Source organism: Hylobates moloch, unplaced genomic scaffold, assembly GCF_009828535.3.
Source record: "Hylobates moloch isolate HMO894 unplaced genomic scaffold, HMol_V3 SCAFFOLD_3, whole genome shotgun sequence".
NCBI classification, from domain to species: Eukaryota; Metazoa; Chordata; class Mammalia; order Primates; family Hylobatidae; genus Hylobates; species Hylobates moloch.
In genome coordinates this window covers 142,761,475-142,778,949 of record NW_026652278.1, presented here as the reverse complement: position 1 = coordinate 142,778,949, position 17,475 = coordinate 142,761,475, and the positions used below count along the sequence as shown (strand labels likewise).

General features: G+C 40.6%; 1 protein-coding gene across 5 annotated transcripts in view; it reads right to left on the bottom strand.

Moving 5' to 3' along the window:
• FHIP1A (FHF complex subunit HOOK interacting protein 1A) overlaps positions 1-17,475 on the bottom strand; it is a 275,632-nt gene that overhangs the window by 19,053 nt on the left and 239,104 nt on the right. For all 5 annotated transcript variants that reach the window (XM_032148264.2, XM_058436820.1, XM_058436821.1 and 2 more), the window contains 3 exons: positions 15,654-15,733; positions 4,860-5,050; positions 737-1,867 (listed from right to left, as the gene is read on the bottom strand). In XM_032148264.2, coding sequence (XP_032004155.1) covers positions 737-1,867; positions 4,860-5,050; positions 15,654-15,733 — 1,402 coding nt within the window. The remainder of the gene's footprint in view (positions 1-736; positions 1,868-4,859; positions 5,051-15,653; positions 15,734-17,475) is intronic.

Below are 17,475 nucleotides of genomic sequence, written 5' to 3'. Positions count from 1 at the left end.
TTAATGATGTTTTCTATCATAATTCCTCACCCTAATCTGCCTATCTTTAAGTCCTATCCTATCCCTTTACCTCTTGCAAGATTTCTACCTGTGGCTGGTGGTGTATCATTGAACACACCCACTCTTTCAAAGAGCTGTTAGTTCATGTGGGTCCATTCCACTTATTTCTGGATAAAGATTTTGTAATTCTCTGAAATGAGCTCCCAGGCAAAGGCACAGCTAACCCCAATGCCTCTGATGTGTGCACAGCTACTGTCACCCAACAAGGACTCTGAGCACCTATTCTGTGCTCTGTTCACTCTTCCAGTGCTAGGGAAAGAGCTCCACCCTCACACAGCATACATTCTACTGGGGGAGACAGTCATTTGTTAAAAATAAATGTAAATAAGTGCTAAGGAGAAAAATAAGTTAGTTACACTAGAATAAATGAAGTCATTAAATAAGAAGTCTGGATTCTTGTGTGGCTTAATCAGCCCTACTATTTTAACACTGACATATCAAAAGAAGTTACTAAGTAATAAAATCTAACCTCTAGCTTGAGAAATAAATAAGATAACCATTGCAAGAATGGCAAAATAAAAATAAAGCCACCCCTCCTTAGTCTTTACAAAAATATTTGCAGCCCTCTGTTAGACAAACTGATAATATCCCTTACCTTTTCCTATCTTCCTTTCCTGTTCCAATACATACAAGTACTTTCAAAAGCAGAAACCACAAAGCAATTTAAGATGGTCACCTGTGAATGGGATGCTTTGAGTCCTCACGGGATGGTGACTGGCAAAGGCAGCCTCATCTCTCCCGACAAATGGGGAAGGCACAGTCTCTACAGCAGGCGTCTCTGCTATAAAAGAGTCAAAGTCATCCTCCTTATTTTCTAGCTCCTTCTTCCCCTCCTCCTTTTCTCCTTTGCTCTCTTCTTCCTTCCCTTCTTCCTCCTTAGTGAGAAGCAAGGGATCAGGTGTGGGGTAATTCTGTTCCATCAAGCCCTCGGCGCCGGAATCCAGCTCTTTAATGATTTGGTCATACTGGGCAATGAGATCCTCGCTCTCCAGGTTGGCGGCTGTCAGGTTAGAGCTGTGCTCTGCCTCAGGGGCAGGGGATGCTAACTCTGAGTTGGATTCTGGGGCTGCTTCAGGTTCCCTCTCTTGCTTTGGCTCCATGGGCACACTGTGAAACGGGTCTGAATTGTCCCTATTGCACTCCTCTGAATCTGTCTCTGGCTGGGTGCTGAGGAGGGGGCCGTTGTTGATGGGGACACTCTGAACTTCAGCCTGGGCTTCAGCTGGTGGCCTAGCAGCTTCCTCCTGAGAATCCTTCACGTCCTCGGAGTCCTTCTCAGCACACAGCCTGTACACCATCACATCATCCTGAAAGTCCGACTCTTCTATGTAGGACCCTTTGAAGAGCAGGAGGGCATTCTTCTTCATCTCCTGGATGTGCTTGGGGGGATCGATGGGTGCCGGGGAGCCTGAAACCTCCAGATTGTCATAAGGCCCTGGGGAGCCCACGTCAGCCCCTGAGGAGATTCCAGTGTCATAGCTGTCATCCCATTCCAGCTCTGTCTGGCTCTTGTCCTTTCTGGGAGACAGCTGAGGTCCCGTCTTCCTGGGGAGTTGTTGCGGGAGCCCAAACACAGGGAAGGCCGAGCTCACACTGCCCTCCTCCATCAGACTCTGGAGAAACGTCTCAGGGTCAGGGGAGTCACCATCATACAGGGCGGACCAGACACGGCAGTCCCTCATGCAGCGGAGGATATTGGTGTGGGCCTCCCACAGGTACTGCAGGTAGCTGATGTCCAGGGCTTTCCCATACTCCACAATGCAGGCTGATTGGGAGAATGCTTCGGGGAATGGCCGCTCCACAGGCCCTGCACAGGAGGCAGAGGCCAGTTAGAACAAGGGAGGTGTGGGGACAAAGGTAGTGGATGGGGGTGTGACCCATTCGGGCTAAGACCGTGTCTTGCCAGCTACTTTGGGTCAAATTATGTCTGATTAAAATGACCTCTGAATAATATGGTTAGATTGTAAGAAGGAAAGATTAATAATAGAAACTCTACCCTCACAGAAGACAGAAAACCAATATAGCCAGTCAGATAGTGGCTATAGCCAATGGAAAGCTATTATCTGGTATGAGTCATTAGAGAAAGAAGAGCTGATGATAGCAATCTCTCAGGTTGTTGAGAGGATTAAATTAGGTAATACCTGCCACAGAGTAATAACCTTAAAGTTTTTTACTTTGAATATAAAGTGGAAGGCTGGTAATCCATGAATTTGAGAACCAGACTTTTTGTAGAAAAATCCTGGGTTTTTAGAAAAGACTATTAACTCATTCTGTCTTCCTGGGGACTATCAGGGATGTTGATATTATCAAATGGTCTCTTAGAGTAAAATCATATTCACTACAAAAGTCATTTTAACCTAAGAATGCTGCTTATGTTACCATGACTGCCTTTGATGTTAAAAGTTCCAACTTCACTACTGAAATAGCTGCGAAAATATCTTCCTATGAGTTTACATTTTCCCTCAAAAGAAAAAGACTGAGGGAAAAATATATAGTCTATCATTTCTTAAACATCTAGTATGCTGCAGGTGCTTTATCAATGCTATCTAAGTTAATTCTCCCAGTGATCCTATATGGTAGATATTATTTTCTCCATTTTCAGATAAAGAAATTGAGGCTCAGAGATGAAAGAACACCCAACCCAAATTGTGGAAGAGCGACAGTTCAAGCACAGGCAATTTCACACCAACCTCCATTCTTACGTCAGTGCCACATCTTTGCAAGCCTCACGTCTCTTCATGCTCTAAATCTCTACCAGACTGGGTCAGAATTGAGCCTTTAAGGATACCCACTTCCAGGGCATTAGGGTAGACATAATCCATATTTTATAGCTCTACTGCTAAGCTAAAACGTTAGTGTTTATCTCTTATCTATGTTATGTAAAAAGACATCAAATACTACTACTAGCAGTATTTATTGCGCACTTACTACATACCAGGCAGTCTTCTAAGAGCTTTACATGTCTTCACTTGCTTTCCTGAGAGTAACCCTTTGAAGTAGGTACTATTTTACAGATAAGAAAAAAAGTTTAGAAAACTTAAGTAATTTGCCCAAGAAAGTAGTAGAACCAAGACATAGAACCAAGATGCAGAACCTCAGTCTTGGCTCTGCTACTTTCTTAGGCAAATTATTTACCCCTGGACAGTAATTACTCTGGCTAGCTAGCTAGCTATGTCACCACCCATCCATTAGGGCATTTATCTGCTGTAAGGCAACCCCAGAGGCAGGAGAGTGGAAAGAACATGGAATCTGGAACCAGAGAACCTACTTAGCTGTATAACCATGAACAAGTCAATTCCTCTCTTTGAATTTGTTTATTCATCTGTAAAATGAGAATACTACCTTCTTCAAAGCATTAAAAGTGATCACACAGGGAAAGAAGTTGGCAAGTTATGGAGGATCATAGGTTTAACTTGAATTTTGAATTCTGAGGCAAGGTTAGCCACAGAATCATTCTTGAAAAAACTTTCATGGTAAATTTAGAAAGACATCAATTTTTAAATATGTTTTAAAAAAATAACTTTTAGGTATGAAAATATAAGATATCCACACTAATTTGCCTAATAGGAAAATACAGTTAAATTACATAAATTGCTAATTTCCATGCATCTTTTTTTTTTTTGAGACGGAGTCTCGCTCTGTCACCCAGGCTGGAGTGCAGTGGCGCAATCTCGGCTCACTGCAAGCTCCGCCTCCCGGGTTCACGCCATTCTCCCGCCTCAGCCTCTCCGAGTAGCTGGGACTACAGGCGCCCGCCACCGTGCCCAGCTAATTTTTTGTATTTTTAGTAGAGACGGGGTTTCACCGTGGTCTCGATCTCCTGACCTCGTGATCCGCCCGCCTCGGCCTCCCAAAGTGCTGGGATTACAAGCGTGAGCCACCGCGCCCGGCCTTTCCATGCATCTTTATATAAAGACCAAGAATCCGTAAGACAACCTTAATTTCTACAAATTACATTAATATCAAACATACTGACATTTTCTTAGTCAAGTAACCCAGCTTTTAAATACACTTTATCTAAGAAAATTATAGCTGGGTGGACAGAATGACATTGTTAGGGTGGATATCAGAATACAAACTGGAAACACTCGACTCAACACCAGGACTGGGCATTTCCTAGTGGTCACAGGACATGCAGAATGTTCCTGAATTGAAACAGCCATATGACCATCAAAGATACACAAATGCCCCCTTGCTCCAGCTGCCTGCCAGAGGGCCAAGGTTGACAGAGCTGGCCATTTCAGTTTTGCTTGTATGAGGTGAACTATAGCTGGCAAATAGCACTGCGTATCATAACTCCTGTAAACTATTTATGGCAGCCTTCCTCATTAGGTCAATCAAATGCAAGCAATTTTGCTGTCATATCACAAATTTCAAGTTTTTTAGTGATATATAATAATATGTAAATCCTTATGACAGATTTCTATAAGTGGCTCATTTTAGAAATTAAAATAAGGGCTGATTCTGTCTCAGCAATAGCCATCTCCACGCCTCTCACCCCTGTCTTGTTTCCAAAGACATGCTAGCACACGTTTTCACATTTTGACTCTGAGGATCCCACTAGAAAGTCCACGTAAAATAAAGATCTGGCAACACTATGTAACGTCTGGGCACGTCAGTGAACACTGATTACGACGTGTCCATAACTCCTTACAAAGCAGAAAAGGATCCTAACTAGTCATTCATAAGAGAAAGGGGACCCACCACATAATTCCCTGTCTACCCAAAGGGACACATATCCCAAGGCGAGATGGAATTGGCATCCTTTTGTTTAAAGATCATCACTAGCGAGTTCCTACCTGAAGTGTCATGCATACACTTTGACCAGAGAATATAATCCCTCTCTTGGTTCCCCAGCGTCAGAGTGATCCCACTGGAGCAGCAGACAGGAGTCAAGGCGAGCAGTTTGGCCGCAGAAACGGAGTAACAGTCTCTCTCCTTCACAGCCCACCTCTGACTCAGCATCATGTGATTGCAGGGGATCAGATACCTAGAATGACAAAAAGAGCCAGCATTTGGTCTCTGCAATGTCTTGAACCATTACTGGGACTAACTAAACCATAACAGGGACTCCTTGTGGCCAGGGGCAGACTCATCCTCTCCCAGCTCTCAACTGATCATCTCACCAGCCACCAGGGTTCACTCCCTAGCTTAATTTCTTCTGAAAGAACAACCTCTTTGCAAAGCTCTTTATGGTCTTTATAATTCAGTCTGCAGGAACTTCCTCATCTCTTAAACGATCCCTCTTCAACTCCATGCCTTTGTGCCCACTGTCACCTTTACCTGGCCTGTGCTTTCCCCTTTTCTCTGCCTGACCAATGACTTTCATTCTACAAAGTCCAGCTTCAGTGTCACCTTCTTTGAGAGGGAGCTAATCCCTCCCTCCACTACGCTCATGGGCCTCTATTAAGCACTATTATCTTGTATCACAATTACTTCGGTGTCTACCTCCTGAATATAATGTACTACCACAGCAAGGAGCTGCTTCAATCATTTCTCTTATAATCCCAGAAACTCTGGCTCATCGCAGGCACTTTATGGCAGCAGCAAACAACCACTCCATAGTGTAAACCTTTTCTTATGTTCTCACGGGTGACCAGGAGAAAATATAATGGAAAATGACTCATTGAGGATCACTGGGACCCATTTCACACAAAACACTTTTGGTTGGTGATCAAAAGCATCTTAGTATCATTTTGAACCTGGGGACAAGAATACCTGAGCAACCATTTCTGACACACCTGGAGCACATCAGTGGGCTTCATAGTTAGAATAAAATGTATTTAAATGACTTACTTTCTTAACGGGGGAAAAAACATACCGCTTATTTAAACAAAAATGGAGCAAATGGGATAAAGAACTTAGAGCCAGAGCCAAGCATCACATATGTGTGCAGGAGCCAATTACAGATGAGCCCAAGCCCTTATGTGAATGATCACAACCTTTCAATCAGCCAGAATGTTTTTGCTGCTGTATTCGGCATTTGAGAAAGAAGCAGTGCAGAGAAAAACAAGCTAAGATTCAGGTTTTCATAAAAAAAAAGGTAAAAAGTACGACTTTCAGGACGTCTTCAGGCCTGTAAACATTCAACCATCTCCCACACCTCTTGTTGATCCAAATGAGGAAAACCTAAGTTGATATTCACAACTGATCCACTGCAAGAGCCAGAGTCAGAGAGGGAAGAAAGATTCCATTCTCTGTGTGGTACTTGATACTGAAGGTTTTAATAATACTTTCCAGGTATGATATGGCAAACTTGCCACTTAACCTTCAGTCCTCAGAAAAAGCAAACCATCTAGGTAAGGCGGTCCTCATCCCCTCCTCCTGTCTCCATGGTTAGATATGTATTTTGAACTTGCTATCAGTAAGAACCAGACACACCCTGCAGGTCTGATGTGGTGGCATCTGTTTTCATAGGCGCAGTTTCATGAAAGTAGAAGGTTACAAGGACAAAAAGGAAAGTATGGAACAGGGGGCAAGCCTGTTCTGATTCTTGGCTTAGTTTTGGGGACTTTAGCAATGAGGAAAAATGAATGTTGCAGGCAGAAAACAAAGGAGCTCTTTTCCACAAGGATATCTGTGAGTAGACATGCTCTGGTAACCAGAAATAACACAGGAGAGAGAAGCATTCTCGCACGTCTGTGTGAACCCACCAGCTGTGAACAAAGCATAGCTGGACCCCAGTGGGCACCCAGGAAAGGCAATGCTGCTCTAGCACCACAGGAGGGCGCCAGGGTGCACAGCAGGAACAGGGGCAGCGGGTTGGGGGGTGAGAAGGCAAGGCAGCAGCAACAAAAGGGATTGGAGCAGGAGAGGGGACCATGGCTGATGCTGCTGTCGCAGCCCTGGTGGGAGATTTGTTCATGCATATATGTAAGACTCCTTATTGGGGGATGGGGTACAGTGCCTCATGCCTGCAATCACAACATTTTGGGAAGCTAAGGTGGAAGGACTGCTTGAGGTCAAGAGTTCAAAACCAGCCTGAGCAACACAGCAAGATCCTGTTTCTATAAAACATAGAAGAGTTAGCCGGGTGTAGTGGTGTGTACTTGTAGTCCCAGCTAGTCGGGAGGCTGAGGTGGGAGGATCACTTGAGCCCAGGACACAGAGGCTGCAGTGTGCTATGACTACACCACTGCACTCCAGCCTGGGGGACAGAGAGAGATCCTGTCTCTAAAAAAACAAAAACAGATAAACTAAAAAGATTTCTCACTTGGTGATCCCTAGAAGTGATGGGTGATACTTTTTGTGTTGGGTGGGGGGTTTGGGGGTGGGTCCAAGGTTTTCTATGAGGTGGCTGGGGTGACAGCTGGGAAAATCTGTCCTGTAGCCATTGATGTGAACTCTTCCTATAGGCTGGTGAGGCCTAGAGAAATTCAGATTACACAGGATTTATGGTATCCTTATTTTGGTCATTAATTATTTAAGAAATAAACTGCTTCAATGCTTTTATATACTGCTGGAACAGCAATGACTGCTTACAGCTCAAACTAAGCATATTTCATGATTTAAGTTGATATTCATAGATTTTTATTCTTTGTTTGAAGTATTAAAAATGGAACACTGGATCAAAGCTAATAAAGCTATTTATCAAATATCACCAGTGGGTATCTTGAAACTATATTAGAATAAAGACTTAATGGGAATTTGCAACTTTACAAATACATGCTTTCAGCAGAAACTAAAAATTTTCTTCTGAATAAATCAAATCAAAGGAGATCCCCTATTGGTTGAAGGAGAGTCTACGAAACTGGAAATGAGGAGTCTATTCAAATGAATAGCCCGCCGGTATTCTGAATGGTGGTTCTCAGAGGTCATTATGTTAAGTGAAATAAGTCAGGCACAATATTGATTCTTCCTACCCAAGAGCATGGAATGTTCTTCCATTTGTTTGCATCCTCTTTTATTTCATTGAGCAGTGGTTTGTAGGTTCTCCTTGAAGAGGTCCTTCACATCCCTTATAAGTTGGATTCCTAGGTATTTTATTCTCTTCGAAGCAATTGTGAATGGGAGTTCACTCATGATTTGGCTCTCTGTTCGTCTGTTATTGGTGTATAAGAATGCTTGTGATTTTTGTACATTTATTTTGTATCCTGAGACTTTGTTGAAGTTGCTTATCAGCTTAAGGAGATTTTGGGCTGAGACCATGGGGTTTTCTAGATATACAATCATGTCATCTGCAAACAGGGACAATTTGACTTCCTCTTTTCCTAATTGAATTCTCTTTATTTCCTTCTCCTGCCTGATTGCTCTGGCCAGAACTTCCAACACTATGTTGAATAGGAGTGGTGAGAGAGGGCATCCCTATCTTGTGCCTGTTTTCAAAGGGAATGCTTCCAGTTTTTGCCCATTCAGTATGATATTGGCTGTGGGTTTGTCATAGACAGCTCTTATTATTTTGAGATATGTCCCATCAATCCCTAATTTATTGAGAGTTTTTAGCATGAAGGGTTGTTGAATTTTGTCAAAGGCCTTTTCTGCATCTATTGAGATAATCATGTGGTTTTTGTCTTTGGTTCTATTTATATGCTGGATTACATTTATTGATTTGCATATGTTGAACCAGCCTTGCATCCTAGGGATGAAGCCCACTTGATCATGGTGGATAAGCTTCTTGATGTGCTGCTGGATTCAGTTTGCCAGTATTTTACTGAGGAGTTTTGCATCGATGTTCATCAAGGATATTGGTCTAAAATTCTCTTTTTTGGTTGTGTCTCTGCCAGGCTTTGGTATCAGGATGATGCTGGCCTCATCAAATGAGTTAGGGAGGATTCCCTCTTTTTCTATTGATTGGAATAGTTTCAGAAGGAATGGTACCAGCTCCTCTTTGTACCTCTGGTAGCATTCGGCTGTGAATCCATCTGGTCCTGGACTTTTTTTGGTTGGTAAGCTATTGATTATTGCCTCAATTTCAGAGCCTGTTATTGGTCTATTCAGAGATTCAACTTCTTCCTGGTTTAGTCTTGAGAGGAATTTAGTGTTGAGGAATTTATCCATTTCTTCTAGATTAATGGCCATACTGCCCAAGGTAATTTATAGATTCAATGCCATCCCCATCAAGCTACCAATGACTTTCTTCACAGAATTGGAAAAAACTACTTTAAAGTTCATATGGAACCAAAAAAGAGCCCACATCGCCAAGTCAATCCTAAGCCAAAAGAACAAAGCTGGAGGCATCACGCTACCTGACTTCAAATTATACTACAAGGCTACAGTAACCAAAACAGCACGGTACTGGTACCAAAACAGAGATATAGATCAATGGAACAGAACAGAGCCCTCAGAAATAATACCACACATCTACAACCATCGGATCTTTGACAAACCTGACAAAAACAAGAAATGGGGAAACGATTCCCTATTTAATAAATGGTGCTGGGAAAACTGGCTAGCCATATGTAGAAAGCTGAAACTGGATCCCTTCCTTACACCTTATACAAAAATTAATTCAAGATGGCTTAAAGAGTTAAATGTTAGACCTAAAACCATAAAAACCCTAGAAGAAAACCTAGGCAATATCATTCAGGACATAGGCATAGGCAAGGACTTCATGTCTAAAACACCAAAAGCAATGGCAACAAAAGCCAAAATTGACAAATGGGGTCTAATGAAACTAAACAGCTTCTGCACAGCAAAGAAACTACCATCAGAGTGAACAGGCAACCTACAAAATGGGAGAAAATTTTTGCAATCTACTCATCTGACAAAGGGCTAATATCCAGATCTACAAAGAACTCAAACAAATTTACAAGAAAAAACAAACAACCCCATCAAAAAGTGGGCAAAGGATATGAACAGACACGTCTCAAAAGAAGACATTCACGCAGCCAAGAAATACATGAAAAAATGCTCATCATCACTGGCCATCAGAGAAATGCAAATCAAAACCACAATGAGATACCATCTCACACCAGTTAGAATGGCCATCATTAAAAAGTCAGGAAACAGCAGGTGCTGGAGAGGATGTGGAGAAATAGGAATGCTTTTACACTGTTGGTGGGACTGTAAACTAGTTCAACCATTGTGGAAGACAGTGTGGCGATTCCTCAAGGATCTAGAACCAGAAATATCATTTGACCCAGCAATCCCATTACTGGGTATATACCTAAAGGATTATAAATCATGCTGCTATAAAGACACATGCACACATATGTTTACTGTGGCACTATTCACAATAGCAAAGACTTGGAACCAACCCAAATGTCCAACAATGATAGACTGGATTAAGAAAATGTGACACATCATATACACCATGGAATACTATGTAGCCATAAAAAAGGATGAGTTCACGTCCTTTGTAGGGACATGGATGAAGCTGGAAACCATCATTCTCAGCAAACTATCACAAGGACAAAAAACCAAACACCGCATATTCTCACTCATAGGTGGGAACTGAACAATGAGAACACTTGGACACAGGAAGGGGAACATCACACACTGCGGACTGTTGTGGGGTGGGGGAAGGGGGGAGGGATAGCATTAGGAGATACACCTAATGCAAAATGATCAGTTAATGGGTGCAGCACACCAACATGGCACATGTATACATATGTAGCAAACCTGCATGTTGTGCACATGTACCCTAAAACTTAAAGTATAATAATAATAAAATTAAAAAAAAAAAAAAGAAATAAGCCAGGCACAAAAAGACAAATATCGCATGTTCTCAGTCATAAGCGGGAGCTACAAAAGTGAATCTCATGGAAGTAGAGAGTAGAATGGTGGTTACAGAGGCTGGGAAGGGAAGGGAGAAGAAGTTAGTTAAGGGGTACAAAAATACAGCTAGATAGAGTGCTAGTATTTAATAGTACAGTAGAGAAATTACAGTTGACAATAATTTACTGTATATTTCAAAATAGCTAGAAGAAAATTGTAATGTTCCCAACACAAAGAAAAGATAAATGCTTGACATGATAGATATCCTAATGATCCCGATTTGATTATTACATACTGCACGCATGAATCAAAATAGCATGTGTACCCCAAAAATATGTGCAACTATTATACACCAATTTTCAAAAGAAAAGAAAACAAGCAGTGGTTCTGCTGTATCTTTAAAATGAAGGATCATCCCAGAAGAAAGAATAGAAAAAACAGACCGTGCTCCTCTGTCTCTGTCTTTTCATCACTCACAGGAAAAGATTATAAATAGAATGAATGCCAGAATATCCCCAAATTTCAAATATTAAAATGAATTGGCTGTCAATAGCAGAAAAATCACTTATGAATTTAGTATAGGTATTTATCATCAAACTATCTTTTCATTTATACTGTATTTTATTTGAGAATTTAAATTCATGAAACTATAAAAATAATCAGAGACTAATAAATATCTGACTTCAGAGGTCCAGATTTTACAGCCATCCTCCAACACAGAAAGAAAAAAAGAAAAAATATATATAATATATAAATAAAGTATGTATCATATATATATCATACATGTTGTCCAAATATGATATCATATATGATATATATCATATTGTCCAAAATATATGATATATATATATCATACATATTGTCCTCACTGATTTTCACTATTTCACCAACCCTCTATAACCCTGGGCCTATTTCTTATTTTCTTGGATATCGGTCATTAAATTAAACCATCATCACTTCTAAAATAATTCAGTGACAATCAATTGATAACAAAGCACACATATTGCCCTATGCTACACTGACCATAAACACAAGCAAAACAAGGCAGTGAAGTACAATGAGCTAAGTGAAGCGCTTCTTCTGGGATGATGATAACCCCAACAATGCACCAACAGACAAAAATCTACAAAGCAATGTTAGTGAATTCAAAAAGATCATTTGTGATTCAAAGAAGTTCTGGCCATATTTCTCCTATTCATTTTCCCCTAGGCTGGCAGGCTTTACAGGGTTTTATTGTTTTTTTTTTTTTCTTTTCCTCCAGACCCCTAGCTCCTATGCAAGACAAAAATGTTCCTGAAGTATCCACACAGCTTCTCTTCAAGCAGAACAACCTCTATCTGAACACATCAGGCAAGGCAGTTCATAAACCTGACAATGGACCAGTACTTCTAAAAAAAACTCTCTAACCAGAATATTCAGAAATAGCATTCAATTTAAGCAATTAAATTTTGTCTCAACTGGGAGGTTCCAGGAGCATGGCAGAGATTTGTTACCTCACTGCTTGTCAGCATTTCCTGCCTGCCTTTGGCCTATCATATGTCATATCCGTGGAGGTGGACAATTTCTCCTTGGTTTTCTGCTCACTAAAATATCCAGTCTTTGGGGGTACCTTATTTCAACTTACTTTTCTGATATTTCACCAAATGAAAGAAACTAGTATCCATTACAAATGGATCATCATTTTGAAATGTTGGTATTTATGAGTATTTGGGTTGTAACAAAAATTGACATATAGTTATTATTTATTTATCACATAACAAATACCTTCATTAAACACAGTCACATAATCTCCACTGCTCTACTGCCTCTCAGATCTGCAAGTTTATCACATATATTCAAATGACTGCAGTGGCAGCAACAAACAAAAAGGACAGATTATAAATCTATTTTTTACATCCCTTAAAATAATGTTTAAATGACTTGAAGAATAAAGATCTTTTTATTGGCTTTGCTTTTTGCACAGGTTCTAAATCAGGAAAGAATTATTTTCATTAGTTTAAAATGTCCTTTCTAGAAAATTCCCTCCCTTAAAATGTGTTATACTTTACAGCAGGGGTGTCTAATTTTTTGGCTTCCCTGGGCCACATTGGAAGAAGAATTGTCTTGGGCCACACATAAAATACACTAGCACTAATGATAGCTAAAAGAAAAAAAAATTGCAAAAAAATCTCATAATGTTTTAAGAATGTTTACAAATTTGTGTTGGGCCCCATTCAAAGCTGTCCTGGGGCACATGCGGCCCGTAGGCCACAGGTTACACAACCTTGCTTTACAGCATTTCAAAACATTTTCACAGACATCACCACAGTTGATCCTCCCAATAACCTTATGAGGTGGCACACTCCAAAACAGGCCGAGTCACATCAGCAGTGCAGAAGAAGAATACCAGGAACCAGTGGTTTCTTGTATGCCTATTATGTGCCCAACTGACTTCTGTGTATGTCCTCTCAGTTTCTCTCCTGGTGGAATCCCTCAAGCAGTACAGAAGAATTAGAAACAGAGGAAGTATTCAATTAAGAGCAACTATATTATTATTATTATCACTATCATCCTCATTAAAGAAACGTGGGCCCAGAGAGTCTAGGACCAGGCAGTCAAGCCCATCTCCTAACATCAGGTCTTGCATTTTTTTTTTCATTATTCCATTCAGAACTTGTGATAACATAAACATTCAGGTACTTTCCTGTTATATTTTTCCTCACCCACCCTAGAAATGACTAGCCCTGACTTGAACATTTATGTATTTCAACCATGAGCTGATCTCTTCATCTTTATAAGGTGCAAGTCTGGGTCTCCAGAGAAGCCATTACCGATGCCATCTCTGAGGACACTTTTTTAACACAACAAACGCCACAATATGAGCAGTAAAAGGGTGATCAGCACTCACCTTCTAAAGGTCACTGAAGAGCCAGCAAGCAAGAGCTTCCATCGCCTGGACTAAATCTGACCTGGTGACCCAGAGCTGGGAAGCTCTGCACCTCCAGATCAAGGCCAGGCTTCCAAGTACACTGAAAAAGACAGCTGGTTTTCCTACCATCAAAGAAGCAGTATTTAAGGATTTAACATTTAAATACCATCAGATTTTACCCACTTGGGAGTAAAAGCCTGGTTTTTTTGGCACTAAAAACGGCTTTGCCAAGTTGTTCTGGATTTCATTCAGGCCTTGCTAATGCATTCTGTCATGTATCAGTAGAGGCTTGATGAGGAGCTAACATAATCCTTTTAGGACAGATAACTAATGCTCTACCCAGACTACCCAGGATGTTTCTTTAAGATTGGATTTGTTTTCTGCTAATCCTTAAGATTAGCTACTGATGACCTAATCTAAAACTGTAAAAAGTTCCAAAGCTCTTTTAAACTTGAAAAACTAATAGATGATACTCTCCTGACAATTCTGTAAGGCCCTCCACAATAGGCCACCACCAGCTTTTTCAGACTCATTTTGTAACCACTCTCTTTTGCAAGATGTTATGCCTGCATGGCATCACTCCTCAAACAAAGTGGTTCTCAAACTTAGTATTGCATCAGAATCCCCCGGAGTTTGTTAAAATATGGTTTGCTGGACCCTAACCCCAGAGTTTCTGATTCTCGGACCCAGTAGGTCCGAGAGGAGACCAAGAATTTGCATTCCTAACTAGTTTCCAGCATCACACTTTGATACCCCTGGCTTTTCCAGAGCTACCTATTTGGAAATGCTATTGCATCCACTTGGAATGTCTTCTTCTCAGTAACCTCTACTCAAATCATGTCAAAACCCCATTGTGGACTAGGGGAAAACCAGGTCTCCTCCCTCTTACCCCACTCTCAGCTCCACCCACCCTTATTCTCCAGGACTGGTCAAATGAAGGGTCAGGAAGTCCATTAAGGAAGGAGGAGCAGGGAGTGCATGCTGGAGGACCCTAGTAGTCTCACTTTTTCGTTTTTGCTTCCACACCACCAGAAGAGCATGTAAGAGCACAAACCCTTGCAACTCGGAGCTCCTCTCAGCCCTAGCCCTTCACTCCTCTCTCAGCTTTGGGGCCACATTCTCTCTGGGTCTGCTGCTTGCAGTGCTGGGGTAGGGTTTCACCAGAGTAGTCAACTCCAAGATTCAGGATCTGGGTTTACCAAAAAGAAGGAAAGACGTACACCATGGTCTAACCAGGGGTTTCTAGAGTTCTGTGCAGAGATTTGGGGCTAAATCATGAGCTAATAAGTAAGCATCATTGCTTTCCTTCACAAAAACAGATGCTTCTCACAGGGTTCCGGAGAAGAAGAGGGATTGCTGGGCCAAGGCAAGATTTGGTGTTCCTGAGTCCCCTATTAAACTGTCAAATGAATGTCTTCTTAATAGCTGTGCACTTTGACTCCTAATATTCGTCTTCAAATCCCAGCCACTTCATAAAACCTTTCCCACCTGTACTTCCGTCCAAAGGACAAACCTTTGCTACCTTGTATATAAGTCCTTTTCAGTTCACAGCAAATACTCATCAAATTTTTACTGAATTTAACTGAAATATACTCACAGATCAGAGAGTATACACTGTGTGTACCATTATCAAAGCAGAAATCAAAGAAATTATATATCAAAAGCATTTTATATTTGGAAACTTGCTTTTAATAGCAAAAGTCCCCTACAAATGCACTTCAGGAGAAAGACATTCAGCCACAGACCAGAATAGCTTTTATGATACTTCTGAACATTTTCGAGCATTCTATCTATAATTTCCAGGAGCATATTTACAATATAATGCATATGGCCCTCTAAAAACTTTTAATAGTACAAATAAAATTAACCTTGGGAAACAATGCAAAAAATAAATTAATGTTCTTGATAATTTTCTTCCTTAGACACATGGCCCCTTTTTAGCTTATATGACCAAAGTAATATAAAGTATATAAATAATATAAAGTATAAAGTGAATTTTTCTTTAAAGGAAACAAAAAAGGCAACTCACCTTAGAACTAGCTGTAACATCACATCTTCACAATGTAAACCAATGAGAGTTCTAAATAATGCCAGGGACACCACACAAAGCTGGGAAGCAAGAGACACACATTCTAGTTCAGATGTTGGAACGATAACTCTACTCCCCACAGATGGTAAATAAATCAGAATTACAAAATAAAATGGCCTCTTTTTTTTTTTTAGCAGTTTTGATAAAAAGCATGCTGCTGCCAGAGAGAATGTGTATTCAGGATATCAATTCTCCTATAGGATTTGATTAGAAAGCCAGTGTCTGGAATTATGCCACTGTGCAGAATTATCTTCCTACAAAAATGTCTGGGCTCATATTTCCAACTTTTAAAGATCCAGACAGATAAACATTCTCCCTACAATTCTCCAATTCTCTCTCTCTCTCTCTCTATCACACACACACACACACACGCACACACACACACACACACACACACACACACACACACAATCTCCTATTTAGGTAATTTCTTTTCCTGAGTTATTTTCAAATATGACATTAGTTATTTACAAGACAGGGCTCACAGAAAATTGCATATAACCTAGCCAAGTCTCCCTTCAGAGTTCCTTAGCCTCAAGCTCAGCTCCTCTCTTGGCTTTGGGGCATTTTTCTTGGTTCCATTTCTCATTGTGCTGAGGGTGAGATAATGTTCTTTTCTAAAAAGTTCTTTAAAAAACAAGAATTCTATCAATTGCTGATTTCCAAAAAGAAAAGGTAAACTGCCAAATAGGGGAGATACCCAAAGGTGTATTGTAAAATCTTTGCACGCTTTTGAGAGTAAGCTTTTAACAATCTACTGGCCCATTTAAGTAATTTTAAGCTCTCATTCTTTGCACAGGAGAATAAATGCTAGTCTGTCTTCTAGGCAGGTTGGGCTTAAAATCTGGCCAATGAAATCCACAACAATGCTGTAAAGAAAGAGCTTTACTTAGCCTAACCCAAAACATCTCTTATCCTCAGGGCAGGTCACATACTTGTAGTTAGCTAGAAGCAACATACTCTGTTCCCATTCCAAGTCTTTGCACATGTGGTTCCATTAAATGCAATGCCTTTTCCTGACTCCCCCACGGGCTAACTCCTATCTATTCTCAAAGTCTTAGCTTAGGCATCACCTCCCTTAAGAAATCTTTCTGTCCTGTCTCACAATATTACCATCCAACACCTCCTTTCCCCAGTTCAGTTAGGTTTCCTTCTTATCCATTGCCACAGTAACCCCTGAAAATCACTGTTAATTTATCAGACTGCACAGTAACCCCTACCGTCACTGTTAAGGGTGAGCAGCAGGGTGTATTTGTCTTTTTATTATTGAGTTGTAGGAGTTGTTTATTCTGTGTACAAGTACCTGATCAGATATATGATTTGCAAAACTTTCCTACCATTCTGTGAATTGTCTTTTCAAGTTCCTGCTGTTGTCCCTTGAAGGCAAAAGTTTTTAATTTTGATAATTTCCAGTTTATCAATTTTTTCATTTGTTGTTCATGCTTTTGGTGTCATATCTAAGAAAACATGGCCAAGGCTACAAGGATTTACTCCTATGATTTCTTCTAAGAGTTTTATAGTTTTAGCTCTTACATTTAGGTCTTTGGTCCATTTTGAGTTAATTTTTGTATATGGCATGAGGTGTGGATTCAGCCTTATTATTTTGCACATGGATATCCAATTGTCTCAGCACCATTCGTTAAAAAGACGATTCTTTCTCCCACTGAGTGGTCTTGAAATCTTGTTGAAAACGAATTGACCATGGATATATGAGTTTATTTCTGGATTTTCAATTCTGTTCCACTGATCTATATGTCTATCC